Genomic DNA, 22,992 nt, shown 5'->3' on the forward strand with positions numbered 1-22,992 from the left:
GCGCCCTATGCAGTCTCGCGGCCACTACCGTGTCCGCTATGCCTATCACACTATCTTTTATATACCGCTGGTGTGTTCGCGCTAAGGTCAAGTTGCTCGTCATGAATTCTGAAAGTAGAATATAACTAATATTTTTTCCTACTAGAGTGCAGGTTCTAGGTAGATTCTGCTCACGATCATAAATTACCTGTGAAACTCTAATAGACAAACCCCTGATTTGTGCTCTGTGTACCCAGGGCTTTTGGATGATTACCAGCCCCAGTTGTTGCTGGGTGAACATTCTTGCCATTACTGCCGAAGGCGTTTAGGCGTGTTGAGGGTTCACCTGGGCTAGCTGGTTCTCTCCTATGAGTTCCAGGTCTTCAGCCATCCGCTCAACCGATCATGACGGGGGTCTTCTTTCCTCATCCTCCGCGTCCTACCTTTGAAAGGTTCTCCTCCATCTATTCTTCTCCCACGCTGAGTGGGGCAGGAACGTAAGATTCACACTCTCCTTGGGTAGCCTCTTGGGTCCTTTTGAGCAGCAACTTGCAAGGTCGGGAGTGTATTCCCTTGAGTCTGGAGAATTTTCAGCGTCTTTTCCACTTCTGGTCGGTGCTTCTGGGCAAGTACTCCAAGTAACAATTTTTATCTCATAAGACTCTTGTAGAACTATATTAAGAATTCTTTAGGAATATTACTCTTATAATTTCAGTCTTGTAGAACACTAAAAGACCCTAGTGAGATTTTTATAAGAACAAAAGAGCGCAATTACTAGAGTTAAGCTCCTATTAAAAGAGTTTTTAAAGCATATAACTCTCACAAGCCATTTATAATAGTGTTGCTAGAAAGAGAAAGCAATACATTGTAGAATAAATATATCGGTCTTACTTCGAACTTAATAAAAAATATATCTACTCCGCTTTTAATAATTATTTTTTTAACAAAAATGAAACAAAATATACATACATAAGTTTACGTATATGATATGTAATCAATAAATGTTTGTATTCAAAAATTTGATATTATAAAATTATAAATATGGCAAATTAAAATAATTTTTTCGTCATGATTATAAATCAAAAAGTTGCTGGCATTAAAATTTTATTGATAAAAATTGATATTGTACTTCGAAAAAAAGCAACGCCAACTAAAAATAATTAAAATTTAAAAAATTTTTATACATATTTTTAACTCTATAATATCTTATTTCTTTTTTTTTACAAAAAAATTTTAAAATTTAAGAATTGTTAAGCAAAATAAATATACTAATATGCATAAATTTCAACTAAAACTTTATTATATTCAAATAAAACTATAATTTTGCATTTTATTAACTTTAATTTAATAATTTCTGTACAATAAATATTTTTCGGACTTCTTTCTAAAAAAACGAATTCTCAGTCTCATTAGGGTTAGATAAGGAAAAATGACCGTGCCTAACAGCTAGACTTATAAAGGAATTCTTTTAAGAACAAAATTCTATAAGAGTTGATATCTTATAAAAAATGCTTTATGGGAATTAAAATTTTTTATGGCTTGCTGAAAGTAGTTTTGTTATGAGAGTAACAGAATTTTAAGTGGTAAGTCTTCATTATAAGAACCTTACGAGAGTTGCATAAAAACAAAAAAAAGAAAAATAAATTATAAGAGTATTGGAGTGTGGTATGAGAGTTTTGGTCAATTTTTTAGGGTATTACTCTTGCAAATTGTTACTTGGGACAGGGTGTTAGTGTCTGGTATAGGGATGTCGGCTCCCCTCTGTGCCACCAACATCGGCCCCTTCCACGCCTTTAATACAGAAGTGTCGATGAGTACGGAACAGTCGATGGGTAGCATACCCGGCCTGAAGTGTATACCTTCAAAGTGAATGATGACATTCCATACATTGGCCAAATCGTCAACAATCAAATCTTCAAGGTGGGTGAGATCCATCTGGCTCAGCATCAACACTTGGGTAACACAGCAACCCGCACGGTTTTAGAAATGCCGGCGTAGCTGCTTCCCGGTTCAGTTTAAGTGGCGATGCTTGCTCTCGGTTCTCTCTTCATGGCCGATCTTCTCCTTTTCGCCTCCTCTTCTTGCGGGGTCTGTGATTCGCGCCCCCTGTTCTAGCGAGATTCTTTTTGTGTTATCACCCACCGTTGTCTTTCCCTGTTCTGCCAATTTTCGGGCCTCTTTGGGTGATTTCCCCTGTTCCAGGAATCGCAGATACCATCTTGCACCAGCGCCCGTCTTTTTCTTCTAGATCCCAGGTTGGGAAAGTCTAAAATATCAGCTTTTGGACACTAATAAATATTTCATTTCAATAGAAGTAAACTTTTTCTTAAACTTTTTCCCACCACTCTCAAGTTATCGCACTAAAAATTTTTAAAATTTGAAATTTTGGCACATTATATTCACGAAACTGCAAACTTTTTCAAATTTCTATAAACGGAGAAAGCTAATAGAAAATTTCATGCCATTAAAAAATATAATTTGTTTTTCTTAACTCACACAATTAAAAATTTTTTTGTTTTCTTAACTCCCACAATTAAACTTGAAAATCGAACATTATGTTAACCCATCCTTCAATTTATTTTTGTTTCAATACAAAGACTGCATAAATGATTCATCCTAAATATATGCAATCTCTGAAATAGTTTCGTATATGAATAAAAATAATTTTAATAGAGTAGTATTTTCACTTGTTGAAATAATTTTAAAGTAGTATTTTCACTTGTTGAAGAGAAAAATGTTACACAAACCATTGATTTGACACAATTTTATTTTTTTGAAATCTCGATAGTAACGATTTTTTTTTACTAGTGAACTAAATTATTTGCGAAACATAATCAGCTATCAGCTACGCTGTAGACTTTTGAAAGATCACTAATTCCTTTCTTAGAGATTATGGATCTCCAATGGCAGCATTATTTTTCCGAGTGTGAAAATCAGTATTTTATTTCAACTGTTAAATATTTGTTTATACTCTGTAGTTGCTATTTCAGTTAATAATATTTAGCTTTGAATATAGTTGTTAGCTGTTTGTTTAGTTTTGAATATGTTTTTTAAGTTCTTGGTATGTCCTTTTTAGTGAAATATTTTCTTATGGCTTAGCTATTTTCCTAAACTAATATTTGGAATTCACTTTTGTTTGAAACTACGACAATCTGCTTTTTGAATGTTTTCGATCTAGGCCCCACATAATATAATCAATATTAAAAAGTTATGAAATTAAAATACATTAATTTGATTTCAATTTATAATTAGTGAGTTTTTAGGTTTAAGTTTGAATTTTTTTTACAAAAAAAATAATCAAATAAATATTCTAAAATATTTTTCAATTTTTACTTTAAAAAAAATTTTATGTTTTGTTTACCCAGCATTTACACATACAAGTTACTTGCAAGCAAGTTTGTATAATATTAATTGTCAATTATTTTTTCGAAATGTCAAATTACTTGCTATTATGACGTAGGCGTTTAGCAAGTTAAATTTTGAAAATGTCTTTGAGAAGAAAACAACTAGCAATATATATAATTGTTTATAAATTTTAGAAACCATAAGTTTGCTAAGTTTAATTTTTTCAAAACAAAATTCAAAAATTTTAAATTAAAAAAAAAAAAAATCAAAACAACAAATTTTTTTTGTGAATTTCTCAATATGTCAAATTACTTGCTCAAATTACTGGCAGCAAAATTTTCTTGCAAGTTGAACTGCAAGTAAACAAGCAAGTAGAAATATTTCAATGTGTTAGTAAAATTTTTGTATGTATTGCAACTTTCTTGCAAGTAACTTGTACGTGTAAATACTGGGTTACATATTAGACATATGTATCTTGTTGTGGAGGCCAGATAAAAAAACCAAAATAAAAACGATCCTGTTACGAGTTTGAAAAAGCTTGGAATAAAGAACTAGACAACTAGAAAGAATTTGGCCTCATAGTTTTTTCAAGATGCCCCTTCCTTTAATATTTCTAATTCGTTGGGTTCCAATGTCTTTTCAAGATGCACCTTCTTTTAATATTTCCAATTAATTAATACATACATGCATACATATGTATAAATTTTATTTACTCGTGCATAGTATAAATACTGTTTCAAATTTGCCAATATTTAACAAGTTAGATAAAAGTTCTTATTTTGTAAAATGTAGAGAGAAGGTAAGCCAGTTGCAGCAATACAAACACTAAATCAAAAATTTTGTTTCGTTATATGTTATGTTTGCATAATCGGAATATTAAATTATTAATTTACATATGATAAGTTTAGTAATCAATTTGTAATTAGGTTGCTTATGTTTTTGTCATATAAATATTTTTTAAATCAATCATATTTTATTTAATGTAATGACAGTTTATTTTACATACAAGGTCCCTCAAGGCGAATCCTAATACTGAGAAATTTTTCAACACACGATTTTTAACATGATCAGATGGGATTGGTTTTTTCAAGGATTAAACCGGTAAAATAAGAGTCATAGTTATGTACACATACATTTCCTTTGGGCTCTAATTTTTCTTTTATTATAGAATAATTTTCTTTTTGCATTTTCAATTTCCATTTTAATTTTATATTAATCAAATAACTTTTAAAAATTGTATCAGATATTATGTACTTTATTATACATTACTTCCTTATAAATTTATCGCACAGTTTTTAACAGTTGGCAATTTTTTTTTTAATGATTGGTCGACTTTTTTATTCGAGGGCAAGTTTTAAAAAAAATTCTTCAAAATTATCAACACATAGTTTTATATAGGTTTTTTACATATTTAAAGCCGCTTTACACATGTTTGAACATGAGCTTGCACATCCTTTCACGCATTGATCAAGTGTTTGAACTGGACATTGAGCATTAGGACCAGGTGGACCAAGTGGACCCGGCGATCCAGTAGATCCAGTGCTTCCTTTGTCACCTGGGTCGCCAGGAGCTCCAACTGGTCCTGGTGTACCGTTTGGTCCTGCAACGCCTTTTTTACCTTTAGATCCGGGATCTCCAGTTCCGCCTTGTTCACCTTTTGCTCCTTTGTCACCAGAGTCGCCAACAGTACCTTGTGGTCCTTTGGGTCCATCATCTCCAGGACAACCAGGTTTTCCAATGTCCCCAGGTTCCCCATTTGGTCCAACATCACCCGTTTCGCCCTTAGGTCCGGGTGGTCCTTGAGCTCCTGGTTGTCCTTTTTGTCCTTTGTCTCCTTGGGTACCGTCAGGTCCTTGTGGACCTTGTAGACCTGGTACTCCATTAACACCTGGATCTCCTGCAGGTCCTTGTTGGCCTTTTTGTCCTTGATTGCCTGGAGCACCACATGGGCCTGCTTCTCCTTTACTACCAGGATTACCCTGGGCTCCTGGAGCTCCATCTGGTCCAGGACCGCCTGGGGATCCCGTATTTCCTTTGCAACCACAATCGCCATCTTGACCATTTGGACCTGGGTCTCCTGGATCTCCCGTGTCTCCTCTTAATCCAGGAGCACCGACTGGGCCCGGATCTCCTTTTCTGCCAGGAACACCAGCGACGCCATTTTCTCCGGGATCTCCAACTGGACCTGGATCGCCCTTGTCGCCATCATCACCTGGTGTTCCATCAATACCAGGTACAGCATAACACGTTCCAGGGAAACCTGGACATCCTTTTGGGCCTGGTAAACATGGACAACAAGGTAAATCCGTACAAGTTGCGGTATCAGGTATAGCCGATGCCTATAAATAAAAAAAATTGTTAAAGTACATAAAGAGAGTTGATAAAAAATTAATTTTTTTAAAAAAACATTCACAAATAAATTAAGCAACCTGGCTAATTATCGCGAATAGACAAAATGAAGCCCAAATAATTTTCATAGCTTTAATTTTTGCGATAAATTACAAAAAACTGAAAATTAATTTCGTCCTCCAATGTCGAACTGAAATTGATAATAATTTTAAATTGTATTCAGCTTTTATACCTTAAAGAGCAAACCTTTAGGTTTATAAACTATGTAAATTGACCGCTGGAGCAGTATTAACAAATACAACTGCATTAAATATCTCCATTCAACGAATTTTGGAACATTTTTTTTATTTTTGCTGGAATAACATTGACAACTCGTGTTTGGTATCTTTTTGTATAAGTATATTGTGTAAATATGTACATATGTATATATGTAAATAGAATAAATGATTATCTGGTTGTGAACATACTAGTAGTTCTTTTTTATTGTTTTATTTAAATAAAAAAAACGTTTAAGACATTTTGTTGAATTTTTTCTTGCAGTTTTTAATTAACAGTTTGTCCGGTAAAATTTTTGTTTTTTTTATGCAGCAGTAAAATTAAATTTGGTTCTGAATTTTATAAGATTTTTACAAATTTTGATCTTTTTAATTGTGTTGTTATTTTGCATATTCTGGAGAAGAAAATTCCGTAGATTAAATCATAAATGAACTTTTTTTTATAAAAACTCCAGGAACTGAATGAAATGGTAACGTAACAAATGCCATTACGTGATTTATGTATGTAGTTTTTTGCCAGATATTGTCGCTGTTTCTTAGATGAAAAATTTGCACCGATATTTTTTTCTAGAGTAAGATATATTCCACCTTAAACCTAGTTAATAATTTAAATACTTACTTACTCATTCATATTTATTCATATATATATGTATATATATATATATGAGTATATATATATTTATTCATGTACATATGTATATGAATTCATATTTTTATTTATTTCACATTTCGTTTTGCATTTGTACAAAAATGCCAGTCAACTTTTTTCGAAAGACAATACTAAATATTTGCTTAAACCAATCATTTATTACAGTCATCTCAAATTTTTTATTTCATTGTTCAAAATTTGCACAAACTTTTTAGCTATGACAGTATTTTTTTCATACAGCTACGTTAAAACCGTAATTATATTTGATGCGGTTCTGATTTATATTTGATACGATATTTATGTTCGAATACCTGTTCTAAATGATAAAAAAATTTCTTATGCGATCTGTTCCAATTTTGACAACAAAAAAGTTTGAATTTAAAATATTTTCTGATTTTGATAGATAAATACTAAAAAAATTTGTTTATTGTATTGCGTAATTTCAATTTGCTCCAATATGAGTATTTTTTCAAATGCAATTTTTTTAATAATTCATTTTGTAGTCCGTCCCAAAAGTAATTTGATAAAAAAATTTCCACATCAAAATATTTTGGTACCAATAATTGCAGGTACTTCGTAATTTTCCCTGAACTTCTTCTATGTTATAGAAATTTCAAAAATATTTTTTAAAGTCTGTGGCAAAAATAATCGTAAAAAACATAAAATGATGCTTCGGAAAAATTATTTTAACAGAATAATGTAAGATCAAAAACTGTATTGTATATTTGATATTACAATGTAATTCTCTAATAAGTGAAATATGAAGTAAACAGCTACAATATTTTATTTTTAGCACGACTTTTCGGACCCTCGGGTATAAAAGAAGATTAGGTGTTAACGAAAGCTAAACAAAATCAAATAAAATTCGAAAGAAATGTTACAGAAGAATGCCCCTCCCGCCTGTAACTTCCATGACATCTATTAAAAAGTATGTAATTTATAGTTTTACTGCCACAGTATTTAGTGGTGCTCCATTTCATTTTCAGAGAATTGGCATAACCACAGCACCATAAACATACAGTGGATTCTACAGCAGAGCGATATGTTCTAACGAACGCAATACCTCATGTTTTCTTCATAAATATTTAAAATTTTTTTTCCCTTTGATTATATTTGATCCTAATGATAATTATAACTTTTATTATTCTTTTTTTTTTGTAAATTTTGTTTGATTGGATATTAAATTCTATTAATTTGCACGATCATAAATATTTGTAATGAGAATAAATAAAATAATTGTATAATAAAAAAATTATGTATATGTATATAATTTTTGAATAATAAAATATTACTGAATAATTTTATAAAATTACAAAGTAATTTGTTTCAATGTATTTCCATGTTCTTGCGACGCTTAGTAATTCTAAATGCTATCAGCTTGTTTTTCCAAAATTGCTATTGACATCTACATACACATGTACATACGTATTTCTATGTCATTCTGGTTGGGTTTCAGTCATACTTATGAAGATATTTTGATGATTTATAAGCATTCCTTTAAATTAGGAAGTTTCTTTTCGGTATTTTGATTTTTAACTATTTCTAAATATTTAAAATATTGATTTTTGAGTTTAATAAACAACTTCTTCTTTTTTATTTTTTTTGCATGCAAAACTTTTGCAAAAATGAGTGTGAATTTTATGGCGAACGTTCATTAAATACTTTATATTGATAAAGAGGGACTAATAACGAAAAGATATGTTTTAATACACTTATCTAAAACTTATCTTGTGGTTATTAAAATGATGTCTCCAGTAAAATTTTCTATTGTTAAGAATTGTTCTTTCCTAATCTGTAATTACTGTTGCTATAATAAAAACATCCTGAGGCCATCTCTTAATATGTAAATAATATGTTGAGTTAAATTAGATATTTTTAAAAGCGATTTATATAAAATAAATATGTAAATGAAATATCCATATGCATATGAAACTTTTTTACAAAAATTATAAATAAATTGAAATGAAAAGAAAATAGCTGATGTGGTCAGCACATAACCGACCGCAATTTATGTTGTCTAGATTAGTAAAAGTATTCCAGAAGATTATGAAAATTCGTTTTAAACACTTACAATTTTAAGGATACTAATAAGCTTTTAGTTGACATACCTACAAAATGTGAATTTGGCTTTTAGTAGAGTTTCGTTTTGTGCCGTCCGAATTATACAAAAAGTTCGTCAGTAACTTCTGGTAACCACCAGAACTCAAATAATAAATTTCAAAAAATTCCATCAATTTGTTCCGTGGATATGATAAAAAATGTAAGATCGGCGCCCAGGTGAGTTTTCAAGCCCTGATATTTCCAAAAACTTTATACATTCATTGTTTTGACACCTTGAATTTAAATATTAAATTTTAATGAAATCTTTATATACGCAAAAATATTTGGCCCGCAGTCAATGTCCAGTTGCTGCTTCCAAAAATTAGGAGGTTTAACCTGTTGAGTATTTTCTTCAAAATGATCAAAATGTAAAATAGGCCCGTTAAACTACGCATCTTTGCTATGGGGAAGTGCGTTCCCACCGAAAAATTGACGTCCAAAATTTGATGACAACACACAACCTACCTTATTGTATAGACAATGCTATCGGTATAAATATAGTGGCTCATGTTTTCAAAGAAATATTTGCCAGATTGAAATTTTCATTGTGTATTACTTACAACTGAACTGCTTGTTAAAAGATTTGTGTATTATCGGATTTTTTTTATTTTGTGAAGCAAAATGAAAGCTATTTTCTTTATTTTTCAGTGCAAAATCAAAACTTTTAAAAACAGTTTTAATCACTTTTTTTTAAATTGTTTACTCAGAATTTCAATGAAAGGTTCTGTTCTATTTGGTACCAGAATCATTTTGGTATCAAACTTGTTAAGAAAATCTCAGTAATAATTTGTCTATAAAATGAGAAAATTTAGTTATTTTGAAAACAAGGGCCTACGTTATAGTGAGAGAAAAACGATGAGAATCCGCTTATATTTCATAACTGAAAAAGAAATAGACGGATTGGGAAAAGGAATGAGCCAAGATAAGAATATTAAACATTTTAGCTCATTAAACTGGGCTCCAACTTTCTAGATTATCAGAAATTTCTGTATTGTTTTATTATTTCAGTGATTGTCATAGTTATTGTGTTAAATATGTCGTCATATTTGTTTTTATATTGGTTCTATTAAATCATTATTCAAAAGTACAACGGAACATATTAATTAAGAAATATATATTTCCTATAACACCATGTTATTGCTTACTCTATTTGTGATATTTCCCGCTTCACCTTTCAAAGAATAAAAACAAACATTTTACATTAAGACTACTTAAAGATTAAATAATTTTAGAAGGAAGATGAATGTAAAGCACATTACTTTTTGATCCACTGCATCATTCTGCCGTTAAAATATCATCTCGTATTAAAGGTCTGTACATACACATCTCCAACACTGTTATTTATCAAAAGAGTAAAATATGAGTACATGCCAGCTTTAGGGTTGTATACAAAGGTTGTAAAGATGGTTAGGGCATTGCAGTTTAACTGTGCGATCAGAAGATCAAAAATGTTGGTTTTTATCGATTGCAAGTTTTTTATGAGATGTTTTTAAAATTTCGTATATGCATTTAATAAGTATATGTATGCAAATATACTTATTTAATATATAAAATATAATACATATAATCCTGTATATATATATATATATATGTATATATTATTAATACAGGATGATTCGGTAATCAATGTCATAACATACATATACCATTGTTTAGGACATGAAAAATGAGAAAATTTTTTTTCAGAACTAGGTGTCAAATCTTAACGGTCACCGAGACCGTTTAAAATTAATAAAAATAAAATATGGTAATAATTTTTTGACTTTATACATTTTGACAATGTCTTTAAAATCTCGAATTACAAATGGTTTTTTTGCTGTACCTCGAACACCACAAAAATGGTATGATTAATGGCTTAAATTCAATTTAAGTTAAAAAAGCTGGGCAAAGTTCTGTAAATAAAAATTTTTAAATTTCTAAAAATTTCACATGAAATTATCGGGATACAAAAATAAAAAAAAATTAGAATTTTTCTAAAATTCAAAAGCTTGTGTTACGGAAAGTACATATAATACTTAAATAATTGCAAGTTCTTTCAAAAACTATCTTTTTGAAATTTCTCTCATTAAGTTAAGTAAAAGCCAAATTCACATTTTGCTAGGTATTTCTCTCGGAAGTAAGTTAAGTATAAAAAAGAAAGGTGGGACAAGCAGAAATTTCGTGAAGATTCTTTAATCCACATTTTCTCGGAGATTTGGCACATAATGTGCTTACATCATGCAATATCATTAAGTTTGGGAAATTAAAACGGTCAAAAAGATTAAAGTAAACTGCATTTGGAATCAATATTACATCGATTTCTTTCAAACCTTATGCTATTGCCTTATGAAATAAGAAAATATTTTCAACTATGTATGTATTTACGTGTTTTCTTTCAAGGACTTATTTGAAATGAATTTGAGATAAATAAGAAATAAACCAAAATTTAGTTTTTAATCACTAACCACATTTTTATTGATTTCAGTTAATAGGATTTCATCAATGTTAAAAAATCGGCATTTATATACTTTATAAAAATATTATTCGAGTTTATAGATTTTCTTTTTAAATTTTTTCAATATTTCAATGCATATTTAGTATAAATGTGTCTTTTCACTTGGCCATTATTATTATTTATTTTATCAATAATAAAAAGTATATTTTTTATTAAATATTACAATTAGCATTGCATCTAGCAGAACATTGAGCCAAGCACTTAGATTTTGTTGGTTTGCATATATCTGGGCATACTCCATTTGGTCCAGGCTGTCCTTTCTGTCCGGTTTGACCTTTGTCACCTGGTGCACCAGGTGCTCCTGGGGTACCAACAGCTCCTTTTTGACCGGTTTTTCCTTTATCTCCAGGTTCGCCTTTTGCGCCTTTAAGACCTTGACTTCCTTTATCACCGTTATCTCCAACAGAACCTTTGGCACCAGTTGGACCTTGATCACCAGGTGCTCCTGGATTACCTTTTGGACCATTTGGACCCGGTAATCCGGTGACTCCCTTTGCACCACAACTTCCAACATCTCCAGGGTTTCCAGGTAGTCCAATAATACCTGGGTCTCCGTTGTCACCTACTTCACCCTTTGGTCCACGATTTCCTTTTGGTCCATCAGCACCAGGATCTCCATTTGCACCTGGTGGTCCTACAGGTCCTATATCTCCTTTGTCGCCTACTGGACCAACAGGTCCTTGACATCCCTTATCACCTTTATCGCCGTCTGGTCCATTTGATCCTTTAGGACCGATTCCGCCAGGATTTCCGGGACTTCCAGCATCTCCAGGTGCTCCTTTACAGCCTTGTTTACCGGGAGGACCTGGTGGTCCATTTGGACCCGGAGCTCCATTTGTTCCCGGAAGTCCTGGACTACCGTCACATCCTACGCCACCTTTAGCGCCAGGAATGCCTGGTAGACCTGGGCTTCCAGGGAGGCCGGGATCGCCGATTGCTCCAGGATTTCCAGCCGTTCCACATTCACCTTTTGGAGCTGGCGGACAGGAACTCGGATCTGGTGGGGGACCTGGATCCCCTTTTGGCCCTGGAGGGCATGGACAGCACATGCATGGCGTCTGACCGTATGCAATGCCAGTCATCTGTACAAAATTTTAAAATTAGTATTTTTGTAAAATTACAAGAATTTTATTTAATTTATATGTAAAACAAATACACCTCAATAAAGCATATGAAAGAGATTAAAGCTATAAATGCCTTCATGATGAACTTTCAAGAATGTAAAGCAACGTTACGAATGTCCAACTGAAAGTGATAATTATTTTCATTGTAACTATCGCTTTTATACTAAAAATTTTTTTACCAATAATATGAGAACCGTATAATTCAGAATTTTGTTGACATCTCGTGCTTTGTTTTTAATCAATGAAGTATGGATGACTTTTAATGCACAAATACACGTAAACAATTTTAATATTCTGCCTTTATTGTAAATAATTACACATAAATAAGTATATAATGTTTTTTAAAATTGAAAAGAAAAAATGGAGTTAATTTTTTGATCAGTAAAAAAACGTGCAGTTAAGATCCCTTTTGACCTCTGTAAGAAAAACAGCTTTTAAAGTATTGTATTCAGCATTATAAGATTGCCAGAATTTTAGAATACATATGTTTGTTCGAAATTGTTTTTTTTTAGAAAATCAGATGCCTTTAGTTAACCTTTCAACATCAGTAAAGTACTCTTGTTAATTGGTTGGAAAGTCATGCATATTGAAGTTTGAAGTAAAATCGGAACAGTGTCAAGTTAAAAAAACAGCTCAGTAGTAAAATTAAGATCAAAACAGCTCTGCACAGGGTGTACAATTACATGAAAGATATAGAAAAGATTTTAAAAAATTTGGAAAGTAAATTTTTCTGAGAAATTACTTTTGTATCCGACAAGGCCCTGTGAATATGAAACATGTCGTTGAAAACAAAACGGTTAACTGCACAAATTTTATTTGGACACATGCTCGACTGTCGCACCAATTAGACTTCACAGTATAAAAGACAGTTCCTATAAAAATTAAGTTGACCTCGTTTTCAACCATGGTACACACTTCATAATTTGCTAAAATATCTGTTAAACCCGGATATACTGGGTTACTGGGTTTTTTGAAAAAAATGAATAATTGTTATTTATACGGTATTATGGTATTGATTTACGGTATTACATATTATTTTTTCATTAATTTAAAAAAATTTTCTTTCTTATCTTTAATCTGGCAAAACATCCTATATATTTACATATATCTCACGTTCTGAATAATATAAACATTTATATTTCTCAAAAATCAATTTTTAAGGGTTTTGCTATATAAAGATTCAATTTTTGCTTTAATTTCACATAAATAAAAATTAAACTTAAAATAAACTTAATATTCGTTTGAATTTTTGAAGTAATTTTTCGTTCATGAACTTCTAGTTCTGAAAACCGAACTGTTCTTTTTGTTTGTTCTCAAAAAAAGTCTTCATTTTACAAATTAAATGTTAATTTCTGTAGTTTTAAAATGTGAATTTTATAAAATAAATAATTATATCTCCGGAACCATGTAGCGATTTTCTACGAATATGTATCTCATTTTAAAAATAAAAACTTTCAAGTTTTTTTTTTGAGGTTCTTTTCGTCCCTTAAGGATCTACAAAAATGAAAGTGAAAGAACAAAAGTTTCTTGTATTATTATTGGCTATGAACCACCTCTTCTCTGCAAAGCTGGGCAAAAGTATTCTCTAATACAAATACAAAAGCTGAAATAACTACAATCAGCATACACATTCACAAATTGTAGTTATTTTTAAAATTCAGATGTAAAATGTTGTAATGCATTGATTTCTGTACTTTATTTAAATTAATTAGTTGCTTAAGAATAACAATTGCGTGATGCAGCATAGTAAAATTAAGCGCTAAAGGAAAGTAAAAGAAATAGTAAAGGAAAGCGTCCAACTCTAATCTCCAGACTCAACGTTTGGAGAACTGGGGAATAAGAATACTACTTGAATAAATATGCCATAATTAAAAATATGTTAAAAACTTTGCAGTGGTTGAGTATTAAGCAGCCTTTAAAACTTTATGTTTTATTGTTTGTTTATAATGAAGCACAATATGCTTTAACAATATATATATATATACCGTAGATTGATATAATTTATCGAGGCTGTTCAACATTATTTGGTGAGAAGCATTATCCATTTTCGCTTGAACTTCTTTCGTGATAAAAATGATAAAAGATCGATAATGTTAAATGGGCTTAAGATTTTCAATGATTTTTCATTATAATTGAAGACTGAAATAAATGAGACTTTATTTAAAAAAATAATGATTTAATATTGAATTGCAAGCAGAATTTTTAAATTGATCAATGTGGTTAATTAAAATTTTTCATTTTATTTATAATAGGTAAATTTACTTTAATTTTCTATTTGTGATGTTTACGAGTACATACTGTTACAAAATACAAATTCTTAATTTTTCTATTTTCAACACCTTAATTTAGTTTATATTATTTAGTTTTTTATAGTTTATATTGATAAATCTTGCAATTATTAACCTTTGGATTTTTTTAAATTTTTTGAAATGTATCATATACATTATAATTGCTAATAAATAGCTTTTTTGGCTAAATAATTGAAATAAAAAAAAAATTCTTTTTGTTCTTCCAAACGGCTATTTGGTCGAGACAGATTCTTAATTTGTGCTTTCACGCTACATGTATGTGTATAAGCGTATTTGCACGCTAAATTTATATAGAATAAAAAATTTTTAAACGATGGCCTGATCAGAAATATGCCAAATTTACAGTCTATATGCATTGGGTAGAATTGTTTGAAAAACGTTTCTTTAAAGAATGTGTGATGTATGTTGATGCACGTTGCTAGATTTATATTATACACATATATGTATATATGTTTAGGTATATGTATACATAGACACATGTTTTAATGTATTTTTATATTGAAGGATGGGTCTATGTATAAAGTTATCAGACCTTGAAAAGAAGAAAATGGAATCAATGACATAATGTAACATAATAAATATTAACAATTTACACAGTTGAATTTTGCATAAAAATGAAATTTCTATTTGTACAAGAATGGTTTTGTGTACATGTACATATATATGCATACGTATATAGATATGTACATATAGTATTGAAACTGCAATTGTTATATAGTATTGAATTGTTCTATAGAAGGGATTGCAATATCTTTGAACAATATGTTTCCTTAATGCCAATACGATTTCAAATTTTATATATTTTTGTTTATACATCCACAATATATTGAGAAAAAATACAGAAAACCAAATTTGTAAAATATAGTTATTTAAGGTATGTGCCCGCCACACTTACAATAAGACAATATTCAAAACAGAAGTTTAATTGTACAGACAGGCTAACATATACAGGGCGCCTACAATATTTTACTTATTTACTTAATTTTCTTAAGTGCCATATTAAGAGGATTCTTATTCCAATTTTTTTAGCGCTTATGTTGAAAAATGGCACTTGAACGTTTAAATAAAAATGGGAAAAAGAGTTATAGCCTACGCTTCATTCTAAAATGCGCTTTTTTATTTCTATTATGAAAAATGTATTCGATCAAATCTAAGGTTTTTAAAATAACAAGTTTTCTTTAACAATTTAAATTTGGAGCTTTTATTTACTTGGTGTTATAAGTGTTAAAATTGAAAACAATCCCTTGACATAAGGATTAGTTTAAAATGCCAATTCAGTATTCGAACACTGTTTCTTGTGATAAAAGAAAAAATTCATGGTCTGTTTTCTTTTACCAAATCTACAAAATGCTGTGAAAATTTGTTTTGAAATTTGGTTTTAGAGGAATTTTTTCACTAGGCACCATCTGCTTTTGAATACAAACATTTTTTCGAGCAAATTAGTATGCGCATTTCTTATTTTATTAGATGGTTTTGTACTAAAAAATAACTGGAGTGCTTTTTATAACTATTACAAAATGATCCCCTTCTGTGCAATGTGAAGATTGTTTATTTAAAATACCTTACGGTGCACCAGAACATTTAAAAATTAAATTAATTTATGAATGCTTAATTAAAGTACCATGTTTAGAAAATTTTACTATTAGCTAAAATACCAAAATTTGCAATGTTTTATTGGATTTTTTTTTGTTATACATGCGTACACATTATAATTTTTCTGCACAAATTCAGTAGATTTCTATCGCAGTTCACATTAAACAAATAGATTTTTTTAAAAATTATCACTATGCAGCATTGGTTGGTATTTATCGGAGTGCGGATCTTCGTTTGTAAGAAAAAAAATTGTTCTACAAGACCACAACCAATTAAAGAAGTCTAAAAGTTAAAACTTTTCAGTTTCTGTTATATCTGAACTCAATGTACTATATAATTATATGAAGTTATGTTTGTTGAGTAGCGTATTATTCCACGTTTTATACAAAATTTAACAGTTATAGTTATACATATATGCTTTTTATACAAAGTTATAATATGTCGTAATAAAATTTTAATAAAGTCTAACAAAAAAATTTGGCTTTCACAAAAATTTACAAATTTGGTTTTAGGACCCCTACCTTCCAAACCGATCAACCGAATTGTGGAAATTTTTTTTTCCTTGGAAACGACCATATACATATAGTATATATATTTGTCAATGCACCACTATAAAAAATATGTGTATATTACTATTTTCTCTTAAGATAACCAGTCTTTCTCTGTCAAAGGATCCAGTTATTGAGCCCTGTTCCTATATAACATTACAACACAATATCTAAAATAGGCCATTTATTTGTAAGGTATCAAATAATGCAAAAGTACTTGATGTAAGTAGTTAAAGGAACTTAATCACTAGAAAAAATCAATCAGATGACCTTTTAATAAAACCGGCATCATTTGCCAGACATTTAAATACAAAACGATCTCAAATACCATTTTGATCTTTCAATTTCAATAAAGTTAAAGTTTCGGATGAATCATGAGTCGACAATTGTTTATAAAAAAAAATATCTAAATGTTAAGGTTTTTATTCAAATAACTTTCATTTCACATTACTTTGTATAAAATAAAATAAAAATAATTCTTCTCCATAGTATTTTTCCTTTCAATTATTCAACAGGGAAAGTTTTTATTTCATCTTTGTTTTTACATACATAGTAAGTTAACTTCGAGTTTTTAATTGTTAAAATTAATTTTTAGATCTTGGGATATTTCCTTTATGAGTTTTTTAATTCTTTCGTATAAGATTAGTTGAAAAGACCACATTTAGCTTGGCAAGCACTAGCGCACGCACTCTTACATTGAGCAGGACTTGGACTACACACTGTGCAGACACCTGGGGCTCCCGGATCTCCTGGTTCACCTCGGTTACCTGGATCTCCATTTGGTCCTCTGCAACCCTTAACTCCTTTAACTCCAGGAGCTCCTACATCACCTGGAGCACCAGGATCACCAGGATCTCCACTTACACCTTTGTCGCCATATGATCCTACACAGCCTTGGTCACCAGGCTGCCCTTTATTTCCCTGAGCTCCTGGCTGTCCTGGATCTCCAGGATCACCACATGCGCCTTTTGGTCCTTGTGAACCCTTTTCGCCAACACAACCCTTCGCCCCTTTTGGCCCTTGTGGACCTATTGGACCAACTTGACCCTTTGCACCCGCATCGCCATTATCACCAACGTCACCAGGACCGCCTGGTTGTCCCACACCTCCATCACTACCAGCTGGACCTTGTGGTCCTTCATCTCCCTGTGGACCATTTGGACCAGGGTTGCCTTGGTCGCCCACGTCGCCGTTAAGTCCTGGATTACCTGGGGTTCCTGGATCTCCATTAGGACCGGGATTTCCTTCTGCACCAGGTAGTCCTTGATCACCTTTGTCGCCAGCTATTCCTTTAGCTCCCATTGGACCGCAGTATCCTTTAAAACCTTTCTTCCCTGTTGCACCTGGTGGTCCTGGTATTCCTGGATCTCCTGTGAGCCCTGGTAAACCGTTGGGGCCTGCTGGACCGCAAGGACCTTCTTGGCCAGGAGGACCTTTCTGGCCTTTAGGCCCAGGATGACCTGGGTCACCTGTAATTGTGCTATCTGGTCCTGGATCTCCCGGCTCTCCTGGTGGGCCATAACATGCTGGAGTTGTTGCATATGTCTACATAAATAAAATATTAAAAACAAGTGATGGAAGAAGCATGGTTCAATGTAAAAAATATAGTTTATAAAAGGCTTTTAGTAAATTATGACTGTCTTTTACCTCAGCAACCAAGATAATACCAAAAACTAAGCAAGACAGAAATTTCATTGTGTTGCTATTTCGATTTTAGTAAAACTACTGAAGTAATTTCGCTCTTCAACAGCAAACCGAAATTGATGATAGTAATGAATTTGTGTCGGTTTTTATATCCCGAAAATTTTTCTAAAATTCAAAAATATTTTCTTAAATGTGTGGAAAATAAAAAGTTTCTTAACCCATTTATATTCAGAGAAATTATTGATCAAAGTATTGACAACTCGTGCTTAGTGAAGAAATTTTGTTTAAAGGTATCTGTACAAATATTTAAGGGATAATAAATTTATTAACCATTTATTTACCATATATTAAACATTTAAATTTGCTAATGTATTGTATTACATACAAGCATTCTACACCAGTAATTTTATATACGCAATACCGCTTCGTCATTAATCATTTTTTGTGCAATGTTAAATTAAACGATCAGTAAAAATTTATATATTTGCAGTAAATTTTCAATTAAAAATATCTTTCTGGGATGTTGTTATTTTAAATTATTTTTATTAGTGCTTAAAATTTTAACAAAACTTATAAATGATTTTTCTAGCTTAAATCAAATCTGTAGCCAGACGCTTGGCTTAGTCGCCATGTCCAGGAAAGAAACTTACATTTATTTTACTAACCCTAATTACAGTTATAATAAATTGTTCAGTAAATCTATAAGTAAAATGTTGAATTGATTTACCGCTCTTAAATTCTTTGATTGAATTATTGAGTTTTGTTATACTTTTTAGCCAGAAAAATGCAGTAATTTTGATTTGTTCTTAGCTTGTCCAATTATCTTAATACAGTAGCAAATGTCTTTTTGGAAGACCTAATCACACTAACATATGTGTACATACAAAGTGTCTGCGACTCAATGGTTTTTGTCAAGTAGTTTGGAATGCAATTACACAAAAAATACCAAGAAAAATTTCGGTTTCTGGGCTTTTCCTTCCACTTCTTCAAAAAAAATAAAATGCTTACTGCTTCACTCTGCAAATTTTACAAACAAATATATTTTTAATAGAAACTTATTTGTTTGGAATTATTTGAAAAGTTTCACCCATTTTGCACTCTAAAAATTATAGCCCCTCAAAGTTCTAAAAATGAAAATTTTGACTACTTGCATTATTTGACTTGAGTGCATTATTTCGTTCCCTGGCTATTCCGCACAATTAATGGCCTTTGTAAAGTTTCAATATTTGGGGCACTATATGTGTATTTTGGTATATTAATGAAAGTTGTCGAAATATTCAGCTAGTACATTGTTTTTTAACAGAAATATTTTCAGTTGTTCAAAGGAAAAGTGCTACCTTATCATGGTTTGATCTAAATTTATTTAATATTACATTTTTTTAAAAAATTAATTATAATATATGTTTGTTGTGGAATCTTAGGCCAATCCATCGTTGTGGGTTATACCATTTGATGCTGAAAAGTAAGAGGTAGAAAATATGGAGGGGAAATAACAAGTGTCAAATGTAATATGTTTCCAAATGACAGAACCAACTTAAGGTATTGCCTTTTCTTGCTATGACTATAGCTTGCTACAAACAAAAGATAATATGGTAATCTTCGCTGGTTAGTGCAAAAGTTCATGTGTCGATGTATTGATGTATCAAAGCAAAACTTTGCACTGAAAAGTTTTAAAAATTAAATTTAAAAAAAAAAGGAATATTTTGTTTCAAAAAATAATCCAATTTTTTTGTTGTGTCATTTATCAAGCTTGTGAATAAAAAAAAGTAAAATTCTGAAATATTTCCGAATTTAATTTCAAAATAAAAACTATGTATTTGATTATGAATTTTTTTTAATTTCACATATTATTTTTTATCGTTAATAATTTATGACTATTTTTTTATCGTTCACTACAGTTGGAGAAAATTATTTTTTTCCATTTATTTGCACTAACACATCAATGAGTGAGAAACCTTGATATATGTATGTATATGTATATATGATACATAAATTTTTGAGCGATTAAAAGAAATGTTCGATGTAAAAATGTAAATTGAAATTATTTTAGAAATTTATTTATTTTTTGTTAACAAATTAACATTAAATAAAAAACATACAACAAAAAAAATTGAATAATATTTTTTTAAATTTAATTTTTAGAATTTGCTCGAGAAAAAAATAGTATACTCTAAGTTCTCAAAAAGCACATATTGTGCATTAGAAAGAGATATTTTTTAGCACTTTTCCAAAGTGTTTGCTATTTTTATTTCGTCCGTCTGTCCGTCCTTGGACCCGTTACAAAACTTCTACACCCTTGAAGAAAGAAAGCTGAAATTTTATACGCAAATACATCTTCAGCAAAAATTTATTATAGAATATATGGTATTATAGAATAAACGTTTAATAGATTGAAAATAATCGTCGTTGTTAAAATGATTTAACGAGGCAATGTTCTGTGAATTTTGAAACTTTCAGCCATAAAGGTTCTTTTTTCACATCCGCGTATGCTAAAATTCCATCCAATATTGTTACAAATAAAAAGTATCAAAAAATTAAGGTTAAAGACTTGATTACTCAATAGACCTTCTAGGTCCAGACTGGTAGTACAAGAAATGTTTTTCGCTCAATTGAAAAAGATATGAATTCTCTCTTTTAGATTTTCCTAGATTAGTTTACCGACAAAAGAAATTTTTCCGCTGAAAAATTTAATATTTTTAAAATGACATTTTTTTCTTATCATAAGCAGTATTTGAATTTTTGTGATAAATAAAGTGTTTTTAATTTTAATACAAAATATTTACTTTTATTTTAGCTTTCAATATGAAGCAATGATCTTATTTCAGGTTCAAATTTCTAAAATATTATAATATCCTAGTTGTCACACTCCAAATTTAGACTTTTGCATTTTACTAAAATAACTAGTCGTGTGTGCTGCAAGTATTATGTCTGTTGTTTTGGAATGACAATATTGCAAGCACTGCAAGTATTATGTCTGTTGTTTTGGAATTATGTTCCATTCTACTCGTACGTGTGAGGTATTTTAAGTTAACTTTTTTCTTCAAAAACACACCCGTAATGTAAATTTTAGTAATATACATAAAATACATATTGATATTCAACAAGTGAACACACTAATTTTAAAAACAATCTAGCTATTAGAATTATTGTCATTCATCTATCTTAAGGATGATCAGTGTTAGCAATCTTTGAAATAAAACAAGGGTTTAATATAATGCTGGAATTACCTGAGTTAAGAAAAATAATTATATTTTTGATTATAATTAAATAAATAATTAGTTCCTTTTAAATCTAATATTTTTTGAGTAATTTAGTTTCCAATCTTGCTTTGGGTTATGTCGCTTAAAATCGTAAACTACCATTGACAAAAAGTACTTTAAGCGATCAATTACTGTACACGCATACAGTATTGCTAGTATTGATTATCTTTCAAGTACTTTTTACCGACCGTATTGTGTATACAATGGTTAGATCGTGTGATGGCAACAAATTTTGCATATCGAGTTTTCGGTGGGACTTCGTATTCAAATTTTGCATATCGGTGCGCACTTCTTCATGGTAGGGAAGTGTAAATAAACTATTTTTAGCAATCTGTCGGTCTGTGTGTGCACGCGTGTATCTCAATTTCAGCTGAACCGATTTTGATGAAATTTCATATGTAAGTTTATTTCGACTATGGCACAGATTGATCAACTTTTGGGATATATCAGGCCTCGGAAACTGTGGTTTTTTAGCGGGTCTGTTTTAAATTTTTGGTCATTATGAAAAAAATATTCAGCAGATTTACTTGAAATTTGATATATAAGCTTCGCTCGACCGTTCGCGAAGCCTTCTGACTTTTGGAAGAAATCAGGCGTTAGGAACCGGAGGTTTATTAAAACAATGAATCTATAAATTTTTTGGAGAGATCAGGACTCGGAAACTGATCGGGGGCCCGATTTTACATTTTTTACCACATCTACGGAACGAATCGATGGAATTTCTTTAAATTTAATATTTGAGCTCTGGTTATTACCAGAAGTTACTGGCGAACTTTTCGTGTAATTCGGACGGCACAAAATGAAACTCTCCTAAAAGCCAAATTCACATTTTTCTAGGTATGTTATCTAAAAGCTTATTAGTGTCCTTAAAATTGTAAAGAAGTGTTTAAAACGCATTTTCATAATCTTCTGGAATATTCTTACTAATCTACACAATATACAAGTTACGTGCTGATCATATCAGGTTTTTTGATTTTGTGTATAAGTAAAAAGAAAATATTTGCGGTAGTTTTGTGAAATTACTTGTTCGTTAACAACTCACATGCGTTTTTCAAATTATGTATCTGCTTTATAACTAACTTGCATATTCATGTAGCTTCGAACATAATAATATCTGTTTACTGAATTTGATACAGATGCAGTGCTATACTGATTGAATTTTTGTGAAATTGCAATGTTATTATAAATCATTGCAATATTGTCTTAATTATTTATAATATACCGCTACCGCGACCAATAATTTTATTGTAAAGCACCACTATAATATGTATGTATGTATGTACGTAAAATTCCTATCATGATATTAATTTACTTATATAGAAG

General features: G+C 30.6%; 1 protein-coding gene across 1 annotated transcript; it reads right to left on the minus strand.

Annotated features, from left to right (window-relative positions):
* Positions 1 to 4,727: 4,727 nt before the first annotated feature.
* Positions 4,728 to 18,460, minus strand: LOC129606447 (collagen alpha-1(I) chain-like). The gene is made up of 6 exons (XM_055516782.1): positions 18,413 to 18,460; positions 17,455 to 18,310; positions 14,301 to 14,374; positions 11,355 to 12,273; positions 11,142 to 11,203; positions 4,728 to 5,663 (listed from the first exon to the last, which is right to left on the minus strand). Exons 1-6 carry the CDS (start codon positions 18,458 to 18,460, stop codon positions 4,728 to 4,730), a joined length of 2,895 nt encoding a protein of 964 aa, XP_055372757.1.
* Between the last annotated feature and the right edge of the window lie 4,532 nt (positions 18,461 to 22,992).

The sequence above is a fragment of the Condylostylus longicornis genome, unplaced genomic scaffold, assembly GCF_029603195.1.
Source record: "Condylostylus longicornis isolate FDR11 unplaced genomic scaffold, ASM2960319v2 ptg000018l, whole genome shotgun sequence".
NCBI lineage: Eukaryota > Metazoa > Arthropoda > Insecta > Diptera > Dolichopodidae > Condylostylus > Condylostylus longicornis.

Coding starts and splice junctions, on each gene's coding strand:
- LOC129606447 (XM_055516782.1), bottom strand. CDS start 18,460: ATGAAATTTCTGTCTTGCTTAGTTTTTGGTATTATCTTGGTTGCTGAG. Junction 12,274..14,300: donor ATAAATTATATCAATCTACG/GTATATATATAT, acceptor AATTTTGTACAG/ATGACTGGCATTGCATACGG. Junction 11,204..11,354: donor TGCTAGATGCAATGCTAATT/GTAATATTTAAT, acceptor ATTTTTATAAAG/TATATAAATGCCGATTTTTT.